Raw genomic sequence first — 20,773 nt, forward strand, 5'->3', positions numbered from 1 at the left:
AGCAACTGCTCATATGGAGGTAATAAAGAGGGGAATTACTTTTTCTTTCCAAATCCAATCCAGCATCCCTCAAACACTGCAATGACAAGTTTACAACACCATTGCCAGGACAATGATGTCTTTCAGAGAATTGCAATAAATGTAGGACGGCTAAATGTAAATGACAGCAGAGTTGGCCGGTTTGTGCGATTGTGAAACAAAATGGTGGATGGACTCTGTAGGAGGCACTTTACACCTTACACGTTGTCCTGTAAACATTTATCAGATTAAATTTTACAAAAGCTTTGACTTAATATAATTCTGTCTCCCATTTTCTACCTTAATATTGACCTCATTTTATTAGGAATCTCTTTATGGCGCCTTAAAAACTCATTTTAAAAGAGCAAGAAAAATCCATGAAGAGTCCGTCATGTTTCTGTTGATGTTGTTAATGCGCTAACAGGCCCGGCCAGAGAAGCAGCACGAAGGAGAGATTATAAAACCAGAGGATTTTGCTCAAGGACAAATTCCTCGGGTCTAACGCTACGAAAACATTAGCGAAAAAAAAAACAGGTCTGTTGACATACAATTAGAGCAATGTTTTTCCAATCCCGTCGCCCCTTTCAATAACCTCCTGTGTATTAGAGAGAGCACCTAGTATTCAGTAATCCTCCGAGCAGCACACATTCACACAGGTCACACTGTGGATACCAGACCGGGCATTTTCCATAGCTGGTGGTTGTTTACTTGCTTCGTCTCTTTTTTTCCATCTACAGAGGTCAAATACAAGCCCGTAGCCAGAGTGATTGTAGCTAATCCATTTCACTTTTTAATCTGGAGTTATGAGCGATATCCTGACATGAGGGGTATGAGATCAGACCGACATCACTCTGCAGTCCCATGAGGCAGGTGTCAGGTTAATGTGGAAGCGAGTTAACCAGCAGGATATCCTGTGCCAAGCGACACTTGCATGAGCAGGAAACCTTTTACAATACAGTCCAGCCAGATGGGGACACATAGGCCAACTCTCTGAACTACATTGCTTGTTTCCGATAATTAGAAATAGAGGAAAAAGTCGAGGAAAAAGTCGAGCAAATAAACAAGACGTCTAGGTCAGCCAAATCACTGCCCTGCACACTGAATATTAAAATAGCACAACAGGTTAAACTTAGAGTGAAAATTTCTGACATTAAAATTAATTGTTTATATTAATTTGTACATAAATTACTGATGTAAACATTTTAACACAGACAACTAGTTTTTACTATCCTGATTGTACATCAAAATGCATATAGTACTGTAATGGCACAAATTGAGCGTATGGCAGGTACGCGCGAATGGTGCTTTTTGTGCATTTTGCGTTAAACGCGGATTTGCGGCTGTCGCCAGAGTTGAAAATTTTGAACTTTGGTGGATTTTCGCGCCGCGTTAACCAATCAGGAGCCTGCTTGCTGCTGTTGCGGCAGCCCCGCCCGGAGTCACTCATTTAGCATGAAATTGTCCGTGAGCAGGCCCCCTGGAGCTATACGACACAAGTACTTATTTCTATAGAGACAGGAATAAAAAGGACCTCGCTTGGAAAAGTGTCAGTGGGCAATGTGGTTAAGTTGTAAATACACATTTCACTTTTGAGTCGCGTGACATTTATCGACCCGCGCCGTTTATTTTCCGCCACAGTAAGGTGATGAAATACAAACCGGTAACTCTCTCTGTAAATGCACAATCAATCAGCCATCCTGCAAACAGACACAGCATAGCACTTGTCCCTCACACAAGAAGCGGATTAAGCCTCTGACGTGCGTCAAATGCTTGCTTTTCTGCGCGTCTACTTCGCTCTTGTTGCGCGAATGCATTCAAATTGTTCAAGTGGCAAACTAGGCGCGGTACCCTCGATTTTGACGCCTGAAACGCGGTTGGTGTAAACGCAGCATTAGTCTTGCCATGTGACACATACATTTAAGAAAAGGCACAAATATTCAATTTATCATATCACAAAACTGGATAGTTATAAAAAAATTTTGTTGGCATACACTGTTAAAAATATATTTGTTTGTTCAACCTAAAAAATAAAGTTTTAACTTAAAAATATGAGTTAACTAAAAAAAATTGTTGTGTGAGAAAATTTAAATTTGTTGTGTCAACTAATATTTTTAATAGGGATCGACCGATATGGATTTTTTTGTGCCGATGCCGTTACCGATTTTTTTCCATCAGCCTTAGCCGATGACCGATACAGGCTGCCGATTTTCTTTAGCCGATATTTGGAGCCGATATTGCTTTTGCTCATTTAGTTTACATCATAAAAATGACACAATGATAAAACCAAATGTTAACTCTTAATTTAAAAAAGTAACATTTATTTATGAACTAACAAATAGTAAAAACAGGTGAGGTAGAACAAGTAAGAAAATTCAGTGCTGCTTAAAATACATAAATAAAATAATTACACCATTGCACACAGTAGCAGCAACCAAGCAGCATAACAAGGGGAACACTTTACTTTATCCATGAAATTAACCAACTATTTACAACATATTTAATGCTTAGGTCTAAGTTTTAGTGCACTTAACTTAATCTCTTGTAGAGCAAATGTCTTTCATAAGAAGACAAGGAAAATGTAAACAGCAATGCTGATCAAAAAACAACTTAAAAAGAATTCTGAATAACATGCGCATTGCCCCACTTCTGTACCTCACACACCCTATGGGTCTATAATAAATGCGAGGGATAGTTAGTTTGCCTCAGCTCCCTTGAAACGCATAAAACTGAACAAATACATGAGGATTTGTGTTCGGACTTCGGTCAGATAGTAGAGCGCGTGCACGTGGGAGAGGACATGGATGAGTGCATGTATCTTTGCGCTCCCAGTGAACGGAAATGTTGACAACAAAATAACAGTTCTCCGGTCACATAAGTCATGTGGGAACTGCTCGGAACTAAGTGCTTAGGGTCGAATTTATTAATTTTTTCCGCTGACGAAACTCCGCGTTAACAACCAGAAACGTATGCAACCATGAACTGCGCTCTCCACAATGATGAGAAACTATCAGCAATGGATATTGATTTTTAGCCTTTTACTACTACATATATTTATGGAGATGAGAATTAAAAACCCACCCTGTCCAGCTATGATCAGCTGTTCGGTTGATCACATGACCTGCGTTCGCTTGCGGCATTATTAGCACGCGTCGCGTCCAAACGTCAGAGTGGTGGTCGCTGAATAAAACTCCTACAAATACCACGGAATCACGGAACAACGTCAGCATTATATAATCCTATGACCAGTGTTCGTAACAGCTGCCGTATGCATACGGTTAGCCTAAAAGCTATTTGAAGCTCCCTAAATACAATGGCAAGCAGTTTTATAGGCATTCGCGTTTTCCATTTGGACCACCAAACTTTCTTAGCTATGGTTGCACGCACATATAGAGCAACGTGTTTATACTTTCAAAGTATATGGCAATATTTCAGTCAAACAGTTAAAAGGTACTTAGTTTAAAACTTACCAGAGCAGGCTTGGAGCGCTCCGCTCTGCTAGTGGGGGGAGGGGCAGTGCACGGGCTGCAGGCAGCCTCCAGCAACACAGAGCTGCCTGTGGATGCCTGTCTGTAATTAATGCCGGGGAAAAACTATCGGCGAACGCAAGCCGCAAATCGGCCGATGCCGATACACCTAAAACCTGCTAAAATCGGCCCGATGTATCGGCCGGCCGATGTATCGGTCGATCACTAATTTTTAAGTGGAACCCACATTTTTTACACTGTATAGCATGTCACATTGCAAGACATGTCTGCTTCCCAAAAGCACTTGATGCCAAGTGGCTCTAAACAGAAAGCTCTTAGAGTTACATTTAGCATTACCTACATCTGGTTTATACTTAAATTACATTAATCATGACACAAAAGCTTTAGACCCACAGAAATTAAAATCTAGATCTTGCTGAACTCTTCATTCAAGTCATAAAATAAGCAGTAAGCACTTACTGTTTACTTTTAAAATGATTCAGGAGATTAAGTTAGAGTTGAAACCAATGGCCCTTAAATTGATCAAGGATTCAAATCTCTGAAACACAGCAGTCAAAATACCGAACGGCCACCATTTTCTTTTTACATGGCACACAGGTTAATTTCATAAAAACAACTTCAATATAATTGTTTTTGTCAAGAGTCAAGATCCCGGTTGTATATTAAAAAGCTGTAATACTTGACTCTTAGTTAGTAACAGGCTTACGAGTCTAGACATTTGTGTGATCATTAACCAGGGCAAAGGCATTATATAGTTAAACTATACCTCCCCTTCAAGCACTCTATGTGCACTACAGCACAAAGCAACATGGAGAGCTTCCAAAACACAAACCAGATGTAAAAGTATGATGCTGGGCAGGGCGCCTTAATACGTAAATCCTTAAAAACTTTAAATTGGTGCAATGAGACACACATATGTTAGACTGATGTGCGGGTGTGTGTGTATGCACACTTGGGCGATCACCCACAAGCTCTCATCCTTTTGTACCAGTCAATCTCTGATTGCTAAACCAGAGCAGGGCCTCTGACCAATTAAAACTCCCCGCTGGTAAGCATTCCAAAAGGCTGCCATCCATGAACATTTACCCAGAAGTCCCTGGGGAGATTCCACAACATCGTTTCGGCCTCTCACTCCGTGTCTGTCTCCCTCTCCCTCCCCAGCGCGCCGTCTCCGGCTTTGTCTCCGTGCACAAAAGCTCCCTGCCTACGACACTTCCCAGGTCACCTCATTGTGAATCATTTAACTCGGACTGCCGCTTTCACAGACACATTAAAAGCCAGAAGACGGCATGTTTGGAGTTTAACAGAAGAATCCACTGATCTCTGTTGTTCATTACTCACAAAGTCCTTACAAGACAGTTGAAGTGTGAAGCTTTCCATGCAAACTACAGTTAGTGAGAAAGAAGTGATGCATGATATTTTGGCATCAGGATTAAATATAACTTGTACCCATTATCATTATTAGGTCTGATTTGGCTGATATTAAAAGCAATGTTAACATTAGACCTGTTACTTTTTTATCCAATCAGTATATTCTTAAAAAAAAAGCTCTCCAGATGTTATAGAGAACTTTAAATTGGTTTAATAGCCGATTCGCCTTGACGCATGTGATTTACTTTAGTGTGAATAGTGCTTCTGTTAAAAACAAGTAATAACATTGACTCTAACAGATAACATAAAAACAATTGGAACTTATTGGTAACGTTCAGAAGTTCTATAGGAGGGGCGCGGTAAAGGGATGGATATATAGCTCAGCTGAATGACGCACACTTCAGTTGGAAGCAATTACGCTCCCCCAACCAATACCTCCACTAAGAGATACAATAAGAGACAAATTACAATGAACCGGTACGTAAGCAGACATACTGACAGCTGGAATGCACCGTTTATTTACCCATGAGGACAAACGGTGCTTGAGGTACAGACCACAGATGGGGGTGCTGAGAAAAACTTTAATAAAGGGAACTAAAGTTAATGTTGCTGCTCACCCATGATAGTTTAATGAAAAAAATAAAATCAGTATGGACACTTACTATGCATTAAGACACTCACAGGAAGCCCATGGCAGTGAAGTTAACCGGGGGTGGGAACATCCAACGTGAGAAAGTGCAGGCCTGGTTGAGCAGTGACAATGCATATATCACCTAAAATAATCAGTCAGTGCCCTGGCAATCAGTAACAAACACTACGACTTCGAGCGACTGCAGGAAACTAATTTTTCTCAAACTGACCAAAATCTGCTGCAAGACGAATCAACTGTATGCAATGAAAACGGATCCACCCAAGCATGTCTTCCTGCTAACTCATCAGTGCAAAACAGAAAAGATGAAAGTAGAGGCTTGGATTAGTTGCTATGTGACAAAAACAACAAAGCATTAGCATGCTTTCACTGTGAGATGCTGTTCAAACCTCCTTTGTGAGAGGATGAGGCTTAAATGAATAATTCAGCAAAAGAAAAACAAATATTTTTGCTCAGATGCAACGGCAGCTTTGTTAATTTCGAGCTAATAATTAATTCTGATTGCCCTGAATATACAACACACAGATCTATTGATAAACCTTCATTATTAATGACTTTGTAGCTTTGTTCAACATATTTATCCACACAGTACTGGTCAAAAGTTTAGAAACACTTAAATGTTTTGCATGATCTTAAAAAAAGGTTTTAATCTCAAAGTGTGTGTTAAAAGGTTTGAAATTACTTTTGCAGATAAAAATATAGTTGTGATGAACACATTTATTTATTTTATTAGAAAACTAACATTTTATATAAAATATATATTTTTGAAATGATGACTTAGACTGAATATTAAAGAAAAAGCAGCCAATAAGAGCCAGGAATATATATTCCTTCCTACCTCAAGAAACTTAAAATACCACACAGGGTGACTAAGGGTGCGCCGTTGACTAAAACATAGCATCATTTTAAAATATGTCTGCAGCTCTTAGCAACTTTTTTGGTAGGCTTGAAAATATTTTCACCCAGCTGTGTTACAACTAACCCCTCAGCACTAACGATTTAAAAACAGCTAATGTTAGCGTAGTTCTTGCCATTGTTTTAAATAGGCTACAGACAAATGATTGCTGCCTTCCAACAAAAAAAATGTGCTTGTCTTATCAAAAATCGTATGTCATAGTTAATTTTTGTTCATATCTTTAATATTGATTGAATAAGGTCATGTCAAAGATTTAAATCATAATGAAATCAATGGCTAAAATCAGACTGATTTTAATTAAATCAAAATTTTATTTTGAGACTTTAGTATGTTTGTTACAGACTGGGTCACATAACTTTTTTTGTCATAATTGTGCTGCGTTTTCTCACATATTTCTACATTTGTATCCATTTATAATTGAACTATGGTTAGATGAGAGATGAATAGTGTAGATACCTGTCTATTATAAACAGATATATAAACAATATCCACTTCAAGTATATAGACAAAATAGTATTGAAATATTTGCCTGCAAACTTAATTTTTAGTAAGCGTTACAACTAACCACCTGTTACATTTAACCCCACCTATGGGGTAAGTTGTAACGTTTGCACTTCTGTCATGTTTGGTGTAATTGTCCAAGAATGGTAAGCAATAGAAACAAACTTCAAATGTTCATTTGTAGCAGAGATGTGTGTGTTGCTTGTGTAAAAATATAATGAATCAAACTCAAATATATTTTTAATGATTGAGCCAAAACCAAAAACCCTTAAAGTTGGATTAAAAATTTTATTATTTTTTTTACTTAAATTTTCTCACATAAAAAGTACTTTTTAAAAGATGTTTCACCTAACATTTTTAACTTATAATGAGATTTTGTAAGTGTTACCAATTGTACAAAGTAATTTGTTTAAATGCATCCAACTTTTACTTTTAACAGTGTACACAGAGATTATAAAATATATAACACAGAGAGAGATTTATTTTGTATGCTTAGTCACATATATATTTGTATAGTTACAACTATGTTATTCAACAGTTTTAATGAGTTCATAATGGTTTTATAAATGTGGAAACAATATACAGAAAAGTAAGTGACTGAGTGAGTATTTCCAAACTATTGACTAGTGCTGTACATAAATTTCTTTCACACAGTTTCGTACAAAACTTAAGATACACAGAAGGCTTTTTGGCCATGTTTACATTAGAGCATTTGCGTTTTAAAACGGCATTTTAAAATGAAAACGATCCTCGTTTATACTGGCATTTTAAAAAGAATCTTCATCCACACTATACACCACCATAAACGCATGAAACATGACCAATCATGTAACTGGGCATGCGCATAAAAGTGTAAAATAACTTATTACTCTAATAATAGCTTACCTGCACGTTTACGCAGCCTAGGGGTGTGCGATATTGACAAAAATTCATACCTGGGTCCTTTGCTGGCAACTATAACAGACACTATTTTTTAACCTATAAAAATCTGTTTGGGAAAGTCTTATACTGTTCTATTTCCCCCCTACAACATATTAATATGATTAATAGGTTAATTTTTATTTTATAACTAAACAGAAAGGTCTTTATGATTTAAAAAGAAAGCATTCAAGTGAACAGTACTAAACAGTAGCGAACTTGAAGCAAAAAATAAATTTTAGCAAATGCAAACTTCAATCAAACATAGTAAGAGGTGAAGTATTAATTTAGCCTACCAGAAACGCTTATTGCATTAATTTTTAAAAGTGTGCGAGGTCCGTGCACGTCCTCCGCTAGCAACACACAAATAGCTAAAAGCGCAACGCCTAAAAGAGCATTATTAATGACGATGAGTTTATTGTTTTTATTAATTTATATTCACAAAACTTATCAACAAAACATCGATTCAAATTAAGAGACAAATTATCTGAAACGAAATTCATTTTAAAGTAGCAAACAAAACTTACATTAAACTGGAAAATAATTTCTGACCCATTACAATTCTCCCTTCATATTAGCCTTTACAACGCCTATATGGCATTTAAAATTACAGTCTATCTTCGTAAGCTAACTAAATTTAAACAAAACATAAACACTTATACTGTTCTAGCTCCCCCCTACAACATATTAATATGATTAATAGGTTAATTTTTATTTTATAACTAAACAGAAAGGTCTTTATGATTTAAAAAGAAAGCATTCAAGTGAACAGTACTGAACAGTAGCGAACTTGAAGCAAAAATAAATCCGCAAATTCAAACTTCAATCAAACATAGTAAGAGGTGAATTTTTGCTTTAGCCTTTACCAGAAATGCTTATTGCATTAATTTTTAAAAGTGTAAGAGGTCCGTGCACGTCCTCCGCTAGCAACACACAAATAGCTAAAAGCCAAGCGCCTAAACGAGCATTATATTAATGACGTTGAGTTTATTGTTTTTATTAATTTATATTCACAAAACTTATCAACAAAACATCGATTAAAATTAAGAGACAAATTATCTGAAACGAAATTCATTTTAAAGTAGCAAACAAAACTTACATTAAACTGGAAAATAATGTCCCATTACAATTCTCCCTTCAGTCTATCTTTCATAAGCTAACTACATTTAAACAAAACATAAACACACTAAACCCAACAATACTCAAACATTCATATAAAACAGACATTATCTATAAGGATACATGTTAAAACTATCCGATATAGCGTTTATAATAGCTGGTTGGTAGATGTTTACTATTTTTGGCAAAACCTCCGTAACAAACCAACATTTACATGAATAAAATAATTTTTACTTTGAAAATGATGCGCTGTCACGTTAACATCAGCTGTTCGTTTACATAAGACTCCGTCTATGTTCATTTACACTCAGAGCAACGTCTGAGTTCTCAAACTAAAACGGGGTCTTCAGCGTTTGCGAACGAATCCGTTTATGAGGGTCGAAAACGGTGATGTAGTGTAGATGAAAGGCGTAAACGTAGCAAAAGTAACGCGTTTTAAAGGATAAACGCATTAATGTAAACATAGCCTTTAACTTCAAACACAACCATAGGGGTTTCACACAAACATCCTGAGGTTCAGTGTGGGTTGTGGACTATATCTAGGTCAAAGCATTCAGTGCTTAAAAATCTGCAAGCCCACCATAAGCCTGATATGACCAAAACCACAAACACTGCAGCGCTATCCGGGTCCGACTCTAAACTATTTTTCTTCCCGACTCTAAAGAATTAACTTTTTAAAATGAAACTTCTTTTTAACCCTAAACATCTGAAAGGTTTTAGCGCAACAGTGCTATATCTTATCCCCCTTGGTAAAAGCAAACCAGCGGAAGCCCGAGTCATTCTCTGACACTGTTTATAACCTACATCTAAGAGAGGCTGAAATCCACCAGATGTCGAAACTGACGGACAAGCACTGAGCTAATATGTAAGCGGTGTGTTAGAAAGGGAGAAGAGATGGGGAGCGAGAGGCCCACTGGCAGGATGAGGTCAGGCCAAAGATCATGTTTCCAAAGTCCTCAAAGCTACAACACTGCAACAATGATTCTGATATACCTGTTGAGCTAAGGAAACTGGATAGCCGTGATGTTGGTGGGAAGAGCAGCAGCAATAAGCAATTGTGGAGGTAGTAAACCTACACCGGGTAAATCCTACTGTGTTTTGGACATCAACGTCTTGCCTATTTCAGATATGGACGGGTATGTCAATGACTCAAAGCCATCAATAAGAGTATCGTCTATACAAAAAGACTAAAAGCTGATCACATGTGGCCATTTTGCATTTTTTACATCAGTCCCCCATTTTGCTTCAATTAAATCATCGCTACGACCAAGAAAAAACCACACCTTATGAAAATGTTAATCCAGGGTCTGCCTGAGCAACTTCTGGCAGAGCAAACAGTCAAGCTTAAAAAAAAACTAATTTAAAATCCTAGAGCCAGAGGTGGGACCGGAGCCGAGGCATTTGGTTTTGATGACCGTTTTAAGTGCTCCCATCACCTCGTCAGTTAAATTGTCGGAGGCTTTTGAGAGAGCCAGAGGGAGCGCTTCAACCGCCTCCGCCTGTCTGGGCAAGTGCACAAACCAAATCAACACCGCACCTTCCATCGTCTCCAAAGACTTTACTACACATGTGTAAGGTGTGTAAAAAGAAAATTAGGTAATCGAACAGACCGCACGCATACATGTGTCCTGGTCGGATGCTAATCAGGAGGAGACTTCAAGTTGGCTGAGGGAGTAATTAGCTGGGATTATTGGAAATCTGGAACATCCCCAGAGCCCAGATCTCTCACCTCTCGAAAGGACCACAAATTATTTTGAGAGGTCCACTGCCATAATCTAGTCTTGATTATTTATTTATACCAAGAAAAAAAATCATGCATCTTTTTCTTAAGGTACTGCACTAACACTTGAAGGCCGGGGTATACCTTTTTTCCGCGTCCGGCTCGCGCACGCACACGTCCGTGCAGCTTTTCGAGTATACTCCTCGCGACTACACGCGGATGGCCGCGTTCGACACTATACGCAATACAAATGATTTCTTATTCAAATTATTAGTCTAACAGGCTGCAAGGGCAGCACTGATTTGGTGACATTTACAGTACATTAAAACATTAGGATAGGTGAAGAAAAGTAACTGATCCACCATTGCAAACACAGTTTAGAACAAACAACAAGACAACAAAGAACAGGAATCAAACAAACATGCTCCAGAGCTTTCTGTTTTTGGAAGAAGTAAAAGTTAAAGAAGAAAAACGATAGTGTGTGTGCAAATACTGTCTATTTCCTTTGTATAATTGTATATAGTGGAGTGCCCTGTCTAAATATTTTCACGCACATGCGCCGTTGTACGCGGACTGTACGCGCACTCAAATTTTGGGCTGCACGCGGACGTACCGCGGACCCTCTTGATGACGAAAATGACGTCATGCGGACGACTTCCCTAGTATACTTTCGGCTTGAGACTCTTACACTTTACTTTAGTCATGTAAATGAGTTGAAACCGAGAAACTAAGGCCTAGAGTACTTTGCAATATCCAACCTTACTTTACATGCTTTAACTTGAAATTAATGGCAATATGACATTTCTGTCTCTTCACCGAAACTGCCAAAATAACGGATATACTAGTCCAAACTCAGCCCACTGAGGCAATGTATGGATTACTTTAATATTTGTTGCAGCCCAACCTTGACAAGCATTACACCTCCAGAATTGCTCAGTTGGATGAGTGTATTCAGCTTTTGGATGTGTGAAGAATTTATAATGTGCAGAATATACCTTGAGAGGGAACGGAGAAGACCCCAGAGCTCTGCTTACATTTGAACACCACTGCTGACTGAACCCGGCACAAAAAAAGATGTGCCACCTCTCAAATAACACACAGGGAGATTTGCAGAGGAATGAGGGCAAGGGAATGTCCCAAAAGAGAACTGTATCCAAAGCTAAAGACTTCAGTAAGTCTTTGCTTGAATAATCAACCACATAGTGGCCATGCAAATGCCTGGTAACAAAACCACAGGAGGGAGGGTTTTCAACCAACTGCAGGAATAGCTGTAGCAGTCCGTTTTAATATTAAAATCATCTGGAAAGCTTCCCACACATAGGAAGGGGAAGAGTGTGGCGAAAACAAGAAAGCAAAAAAGAAAGAAAGAAAGCGAGAAAGAAAAAGAACAAGGAGTACAGAAAGTGTACAAACTCTACTTTGGCACGTATTTCAAAGCCTTCCTATCCAGCGAGATGCAAAAGAACAGAAACAGACCCATCGGCCAAGTTAGGGGGCCCATGGAGTGTCAGTTTAACAGCATGCAAATGGGAAGTGTTAACAAGGAACTTCAGTGGCAGCCACTATCTGCCTTCAAGTGCGGAAAGCCGCAAATACAGAGCCAGATTTTACACAGCACCCATCAGACATCGCTTTGTACCGCGCCAGATTTACTCAGGGAAAACCACAAACTACACTAACAATGTCACAAGAGACACAAATCCTGCGAAGAGGGAGGCTGTGGAAGTGTGAGCCTTTTTTCATGTCTCTGCACATCTGCCCCATTTGGTTAGTGTGTACAGATGAGTCAGAGTGAGTCACAGTCCATGAATCCAGCCCTGGGCCACGTTTCACAGCGTTCCCTGCATTCTCTGCGAGCGGGTCACACGCTCTCGCTCAATCATACGAGGTGGCAGCTCCTCTTAGTAACATGTTAAGATCCCTCTCACTGCTGCCCTTCTTATGTCAGTCAAAATTCCTCTCTCTTTTATTCAACGGTCAGTCAGTCCTCTGTTCAAGCTCCTCCGGCTGAGTCTTTGTTGCCGTTCCTGGCTCTGGGGGTCTTGGTGAGGTCTTGGTGGTCCCCTGTGGAATGCACTAAGGAGGGGGCAGAATCGAACTAAAGGGGTTGCGCCATTGTTCGCACACACTGCATTTACCCCCCACTGGGCTGTTGCTTCCTCGGATTTTTGGGGGTTTGAGCAGAACCAAGAAGAGAAAGAAATGTTTAAGTTTGATGTTTTTTTCAACACATCTTACGAAATCCTATTTGAGCAATATATGTACCACTTGTTAGCCCATGGCAAATACCACAGATAAGAAAAATCTATAAGCAAAAGCTGGAGTCTTGTCAGAAACTGGCTCCATCAGAAAACTGATAAAAAACCAAGTCGCATGGCCAGGCACACGTTCTCTACTCCCCGCTCATTACGCCGAATGCTGCTTGATTCGCATTTACAAGACAACTTCCTCTGATAGCCAAACTCAATTACAGGCAGTTAGCCACAGGGTTCAGGTCACTGAAAAAACAGCTCAGAGGTTAACTTCAACCTTTCCAGAAAAGTGAAACATGGACTGAGAACTGATTTTACCATCGATAGGCAATTCAATATCTTAAGGCAAGTTGACATGACATTTCAAGGTGGGCCGAATTATCTACTAACATATGTTATATATCAAACTATTTTATAATTTTTTTTACAACTTTTGTGCAATTTCCTGCAAATGTCAGTCTTACCATAAAAATTGTGTTTTATAAAGTTTTTTTTAACAATACTGATATCTCAAGATGTCAATATTTGGTGGCTTAAAAGGTATATACCGCATGAAAATCTTACCTTTTCCATGTTTAAGAGCTATAATTGGGTCCCCAGTGTTTTTAATCAACCTAGAAAATGTGAATAAGATCAACCCAGTAACTTAGTTCTGGTAAACATTCTGCACAGGCATGTGAAAAAATAGGTAATTGAAATTTGTCTCCCCTTGTGATGTCAGAAGGGGATAAGACCGCCCCTTAATCTGCACTATCAAACCACGCCACTGCAATTTAATACAGAGATCAGCTCATTTGCATGTTAAATGAGTCTGACACACCCAAAACTGCACATTTTTGCACACACCTAAATTTTTTTAATTTGAACTTGCTATAATAAATTACCTTTATGATATTTTGATTTAAAACTTGACATATGTACTCTGGGAACACCAAAGATTTATTTGACATTTTAAAAAAGTCTTGTGAAATGTCCCCTTTAAATAAAACCCAATCGAAGTCGCTACATTTTCTTTTAAACATTTCTTAAATGTATTTATTTTTTAATTAAGCACAGATTTTGAATACATAATGGAGAAATGTCATATCCATAATGTCTTTTCCTGTTTTTCCTCATAAATGTACACCTGAAAATTAAAATACAATATTTCTTGCTCTTTAATTACATGAACATTTTAATTTCAAAAGACTTGTGACATCTCCCCTGGGAATGGTACATAAAGCTGAAAAGAGTGACAACAAACATAATTTGTGCTTCCACTCTTGAGCGATTATCCTCTGATTTGGTCGATGCAGGGGTGCATTCAAAACCTGACACAATGACACTCAGAGTTCTCATTAACACGACATAAATGAACTTAACAGCTTGCTTAACTAGCTTGATCAACTTAGTGAGACACACAAATCCATCTTTAAAAAGATTAACTTTGTTAATGCAGAAGATTATAAGGTGGAATTTGCCTTAAGTTGATTTATATCAAGTTGAATGAATCAACTGTGAGTCTCATTCATTAGTATGGAAAACATGTTTAAAGACTAGGGTTCATTCTTCTGCATGGCTGTACTCCAAAATGAGATTTTATCACTTATCACATAAGACAATCAGTCAATTATTTTTCGAAATGCAAAATGCAAGACAGGTCATTGTAACAAGGAATGTTAAATAACCAGCAAGAACATCTAAAATCACATGTTTAAGGAGTGTTATGTATCATCAAGCTACAGGCCAAAGTTTAAGTGTGTCCGATTCAAATCTGATCTGTACAATATCAAGAGGCAAGTGGGGTGAGGTCATTGCCTCTCTGAGTTTGAGCATTAATGTGCTGAAGTAATTATAAGTGCAATGAATCTTTCAGGAGAAAAGGGGAGGAAACATTTTTGATCTCTGGCATTATCCATACCTGAGGAATGACATAAGACCAAACTGCCAACATAAACCAAAACAGATTTTTCCAGAGCAGTAAAAAAGAATTCTGCTGGAGCTGTTGACATGGCGAGATACAAATCTGGTCAATGTTACTGACCTCCTCTGAATCTTCTGAAGATGGGCAGCTTGCCACTTGGCGGGAGGTACTCGAAACACACGTTTTACAACGTCAGGGCCAATCAAACTATCGTAGGCAATGAGGCTTTTTATAAGAAGGGCAGGCACTCGCATTTGGTTCAGCTGAGAATTGGAGGATATGGGCGGTTTAGTCCTCAGCAGGGAACTGTGTGCTTCGGGGCTCAAAGAAGTATGTAGCGTCCTAAGGTGCAATAATCCAGAGTGTTCTCAAACAGAGATGATCTGGAGAGGCGCTCCGACTATAAAGAAACATCTTAGCTTGGCTTAACCAAAAGCTCCCTGCCTTCAAAATCTGGTTATCCAGCAGAGAAACATGCAAATCCTTTAATCATAAATTTCACACTAAAGCTTTCCTCTTCAGTATTAACAATATTATGCTGATAAAGTGTTACAACCTTTCCTTAGACACTGAATGCATTTGAAGACCCAGATTTAAAATCACAACCTTGAAACATAATTTGCTTTGGTAAGTTAGAAGTGGGTGGTATAAAAGGAGGATAAATTCTGGTTTAGAGAGCATGTGTTTCAAACCAAAATTCACCATGAGGATAAGTGATTCTCGCGAAATTAAGACTTATGAGGTGTCATGAAACATTTTGATAAAGTAAATGCAAAGTAAGTGTATCAAAATAAGAAGCACACAGTTACAAACATCTCTTCATGTATTATTTTGCCCATGATTTAAAATGATATCATAGAAACCAATTTTGTTGTTTGTAATGAAACATTTTCATTACCGCAACGTGTCCATGACTGGATTTGGGTTCTTTGACATGGAAATATGTATAATAAAGAAATATAAAAAAAATGGTATTTGGTGATCATTGGTAAATGTAGAGAGAGACAATAAGGAATATAAATGTGTCCAAGACCAATTTTCTCATCCTCCGCAACAATTTTCATCCATTGTTTAAGCCCTCAAGGAACTAACATTTAAAAAAAAAAATATTGGAAGGGACATTATTGACTGTGACACTCAAGATGGCTGCCAGGTAAGCGATTCTTATTTTTCTCTCCAGATAAAAGTTGAATTTTTTTTTGTCATAGTACCTAGACAACTTTTTAGTTCTCATTACCGAAACATGAGTTTGTAAATGCATATATTTAATGTAATATCATGTTGCGGTATTGATAACTGTTGATAGATAATCTTAAAAATGTAAATAATTCTATGGGAAATATTTTTTAAATCCTCTAAAAATAATGGTTATAGTAAGTTCAGACCTACATGTGCAAATAAAATTGGCTTCAAGGGCTTTTTAAAAAATCTGATGCTGGACACCTTCTAAATCTGGATTTCGTGAGAATTACCTGGGATAAGTCATTTATACTGTTGTTCCGTTTCACAAGGAGAGAAAGACAGAATGTGTATATGAGGAAGTTAACCAAAATCCTCTAGGAGTACCCCATCATATCAACAACCTTAAAACTAACCAAGCCAAAAAAATGTCCTACACCTAAACATGCAAAACATTTATTAATTAGATTTTAGAAAGTTACATCATCATTCCCCTTTGAATCAAATACAAAACTTTAAATGCAATGCCTACAAAAACAGTCCGTACTCTTTCTTTTCTATAGATTCTTAAACGTTAATTGACAATACTAACCTAACCAAAATGACAAATAAATGATGATTGTTTAATGTAATGACTGCTTTAAACAGTCTTTCTTGGCGGGTCGAATGAAAAATTCCTTCTGTATAAATAATAATACCCTTGCTAAAAAATAGCTGGAACGCAGAAGAATGATCATGGACGGGATATCATTTTGACCACTTGCCTGATCAGCGCTACGTGTCCAATTGCTCAAACCAATCGAGGCTGGAATTCCAATTCCAGACTATGGAAGAATAAAGAAGATGTTTTAACAACAAAGTGAAGAGGGCCAGCCATGAATGCCAAAACCGTGGGGCCACGACCAGTTCAATTAGGTTCTCCCATGGACCATTTTCTCCCTAGCAACAGGAGACATTGTTAAGCCAAAGCAGAGCTTTTTTGTGCTTCCTTTTCTAAGGACCTCCACCCCTCAGCGACAGCAGACCTTGTCAGTCTCTCTGTATCAATTATCTCAGTCTCTTATTGACAAAGACATGCTAGCCGAGGTTAGCCTCACACAGGGTCCCAATGTATATTGTGTACCATTGTGAGAGGCACACGAGCACGGCACCCAAACCTTTCCCCTAAACAAGTCTTTATAATTCATTCTTTTAACCCATCACAACAAAACTGGAGATTTGCCACAATAAAACATGACAAATTCAGGCATGTTGGGGTACACTCAAGGTCTGCATTACAATGACACCTCGGGGAAAACAACTGACCTGTTGGATTCAAGGTAGGCTATACATTTATCAATGTGTCTCACAATCCCACAATCATTGTGCTGCTAATACAATTGTGCTACAGGAACACGTTACAGACACAGCTGTCCTCAAAAAGATCAAATGCACAGGATTTTAAACAATACATGTGTACAATGCGTTCTTCAGGAGTGTGTCATGTCAATTAGAGAAAGTGAGTCACCTAAGTGAGTTTCATTTACCCCCTCGTTTTGGTTTATGAATGTGTATAACTCTTTAAGGACACAATGGCCTATAGAGAAGTCTATTGAGCACAGAAGGCGGCCTCTCCCTCTTAAATACAATTTGGAGGAAGCGTCAGGAAACTTTCCCTTTCTATTAGGTGGATATAAGGCACTGTTATAAAGTGTGTCCAGAGGCTAGCTTTTCCCATCCGGGCCTTAAAGTAGAGCTAAAACTGCAACTTTTTACTCTCTCCCGCCCCCAGTCCTGCTTCAGATAAAAATCACTGCATTTACATGAGTATTAGCGCTCGTGAATGACAATCACTGTCCGATGACTGACTCTCGCTTACAATGACAAAGTGCGACACTCTGTAACACAAAGACAGCAGCTGGGGGTGCGCCGTAACATTTGTAACGCCGGACTATAAAAAGCTAATCATGAGTTGCATCCCGTTTTAACAGGCAATTTACAATCTGAAGTGCTGTAGCATTCAACCAATAGAAAGTCACATTATGGTTGCAATACGAGTCAAGATTTTTTAGGACTATGATTTGCACTTTACATAGGGGTGTATTTACATTTGACACAAATCGCTACGCAACATGCAAAACTTTAGGATAACAACTGTTATGATGTTTGCACTCTACATATTTATGCAAAAGCTGGGTATTTACAACTGACATACATTGCAGCCATGTAGCATCCAAAACTTCAGAATCACAACTTTGGTGTAACTTACCATGTACTCCTTTGTTGGGAACATCGTTGACGTTGAAACCTTTGGAGCTGTATGCAGTTCTGACTTCATTGCAGTTCTTTAACTTCTGCTCAGCCTGAGCCGACACCAAAACCCCCACCGACAGACATACAGTAAATAAAACCATCATCTTCATCGTTGACTACTTTGAGCAAAAGAGTAGCACCAAGAAAAAATAAAATAAATAAAAAACAAAAGAGGAACGAAGTCACAAAATCTCTTGAATTCCCACTTCAGATTTCCTCATGGAGACGCGCAGTGTTTAACTTCACCTCTCGGGTCTGGCGAACTGATTTTTTCTTGAGCAATAAAAACCGGCCTTTGTACAGAGCAGCGAGCGAAACACTCCCGTAAAGCGTGTTAAAAAAGTGACCAAAAGGAAATAAAATACGAGGTAAAATGGTCAATAGTTTATGCTGTTCGTCAAACGTTCAGACTTTTCAAAGAAAAACAAAAAGCGCTACACACGCGCACGCAAGATCAAACCGCGCGGCAAGTTTCCTTCTTAACCCGTTTCTTCGTTTGAGATCCGCAAAGCCGTTGCATCGGTGGAGAAAAACGCGAGATAATGGCGACAAGAAAAGTTTTGGAAAAGTTTTCTCCCACTCTCGCGCTGGTGTGGAGTCGGGACGCTGAGTGAGAATCGAGGAGTCGTGCGCGCTGCGAGATCTCAGTACAGAGTCAGGGCTGCGCGAGCACGCAACTGAGTTCCGGACAAAGAGAAGGTGGCCACGCGAATCACACGGGGTGGAGCATGGCGCGCGCTGGAGGTTACATTGACTTAAAAATATTAATATGTACAGTCTCCGGTATTCGTGTGCTTAATGCGTAAAACATTCCCGATTTGGGGAAACGTTTTTTTTTTACTTACATTACATTAGAGTGAGGTTTTGTTTACTTCGTGGTTAAGAACAGAGTGTCTTATACGTTGAGATTAACCTAACTGTTGATTTTTTATATAAACTAAAAAGCAAAATACAGAGATGATCATAGCTTTCACCTTTAAAAAAAAAAATGTAAACGTAATTTATTCAAGAACACAGAGTAGGCTTCACCATGCTCTAAAAACTAGCCTACATCATAATTATGAAAGAAAAAGTTTTAAAACTTTAAGATGAATGTATAGCAACTTTAAGGCTTCCCCATTGCCCACAACAATATTTGAACCACCCCTCTCCCTTTACAATTTCTATTCTAGAGTTTAATATTCCAGTTATAAAATGGTATATACATTATTTAAATAATCAAACTCCAAGAAATGCCTTGATTCTACAATAAATGATATATTTGAAATAATTTTAGATAACTTGAGGTCCCCTTATTAAGAACATGATGTAGCCAATAGCATTTCATACTGCAACCAATTTCCAACTCAACTACCCGTTTGCATCTAAAGTAAACAGCATTATTTAATTAATGGAAAGACAGTCAGATATATAAAGATAGTCTATTTATATTAACAGTTGATTGAGACCACTCTACCAGATATATTAAGTATTTTTGTATAGTCATCAGTCTGAGCTCACCAGAAGGGCACTAAACATAGGTGAGAACATAACCCCCTAATATGTCTCCATGTTATGAAATGTGGCATTGAACTGCAAGGGCTGTGGTGTGGCTAGCAGCCCAATGACAGTCTGGAGGAATGGAAGAGAGAGAGAGAGAGAGAGAGAGAGAGAGAGGCAGAAAGAAAGAGAACCAAAGGAATCTTAGCCCTCCTCTCATGACAAGCAGCATAACCAAAAACATCTCACTTTGATTATGACAGTCCTCATGGACAACAGCCCATCTTTCCAACAATGACACAAACCATAATTGGAGTGGTTGTGCATAAGGGCAGTAGTTATGAAACCCTTTGGAAAATAAGAATGTCAAACAAACCATAGATGTTTTTCTGCATTTTTTTGGGTTCTTATATTTGTGCAAAAATGTGTTTTGAAAAACGTGTGCACAAAAACATCATTGTACTTTGTTGCTTTTCAAAAAACAAAAGTGGTTATGGATGACAAAGCCATAAATGGGCCAATTTGTTTTTAAATACAGCGGTATCTCTAACCAAGAATGATGATCTCTCGGAAAAATTATGGCTTGGCTATTATGCAGTGCTTTTTCTTAATCTAATTCCCATCGCTTATAATTTTTCATTGTTAACCTTGAAATACGCAAACACGGCGCACACTTAAACGCTTTGACATGTCTGGATTTGCTGGAGCATGTGTATGTATCCATGTGTTGTTGTGACTGTGTGTGTGTGTAAGTGTGTGCTTGTGCATGGTGTGGGGGGAGCTCTTAACAAACTGACATTCCAACTATTGTGCCCCCACATTCCTTAGCCTGCCCCATTCATACTGTGTGTGACCAAAGCTGGGAAAGCCAGTGGCGAATGAGAACCTCCAGTGGGGTTCTGGGGTTCGTTGATTGTGGGTATAAGAGATTGGACCGGTGTTAAACTCAATAGACAACAAATGGTGAGAGC

At 38.5% G+C, this 20,773-nt stretch overlaps 1 protein-coding gene across 1 annotated transcript in view; it reads right to left on the reverse strand.

The window, feature by feature from the left end:
* gpc4 (glypican 4) overlaps nucleotides 1–19,008 on the reverse strand; it is a 38,278-nt gene extending 19,270 nt beyond the window's left edge. Inside the window, exon 1 of the mRNA XM_065271834.2 lies at nucleotides 18,280–19,008. Coding sequence (XP_065127906.2) covers nucleotides 18,280–18,433 — 154 coding nt within the window. The 5' untranslated portion in view covers nucleotides 18,434–19,008. The remainder of the gene's footprint in view (nucleotides 1–18,279) is intronic.
* Nucleotides 19,009–20,773: the final 1,765 nt, after the last annotated feature.

Source organism: Paramisgurnus dabryanus, chromosome 16 (genome assembly GCF_030506205.2).
Source record: "Paramisgurnus dabryanus chromosome 16, PD_genome_1.1, whole genome shotgun sequence".
NCBI classification, from domain to species: Eukaryota; Metazoa; Chordata; class Actinopteri; order Cypriniformes; family Cobitidae; genus Paramisgurnus; species Paramisgurnus dabryanus.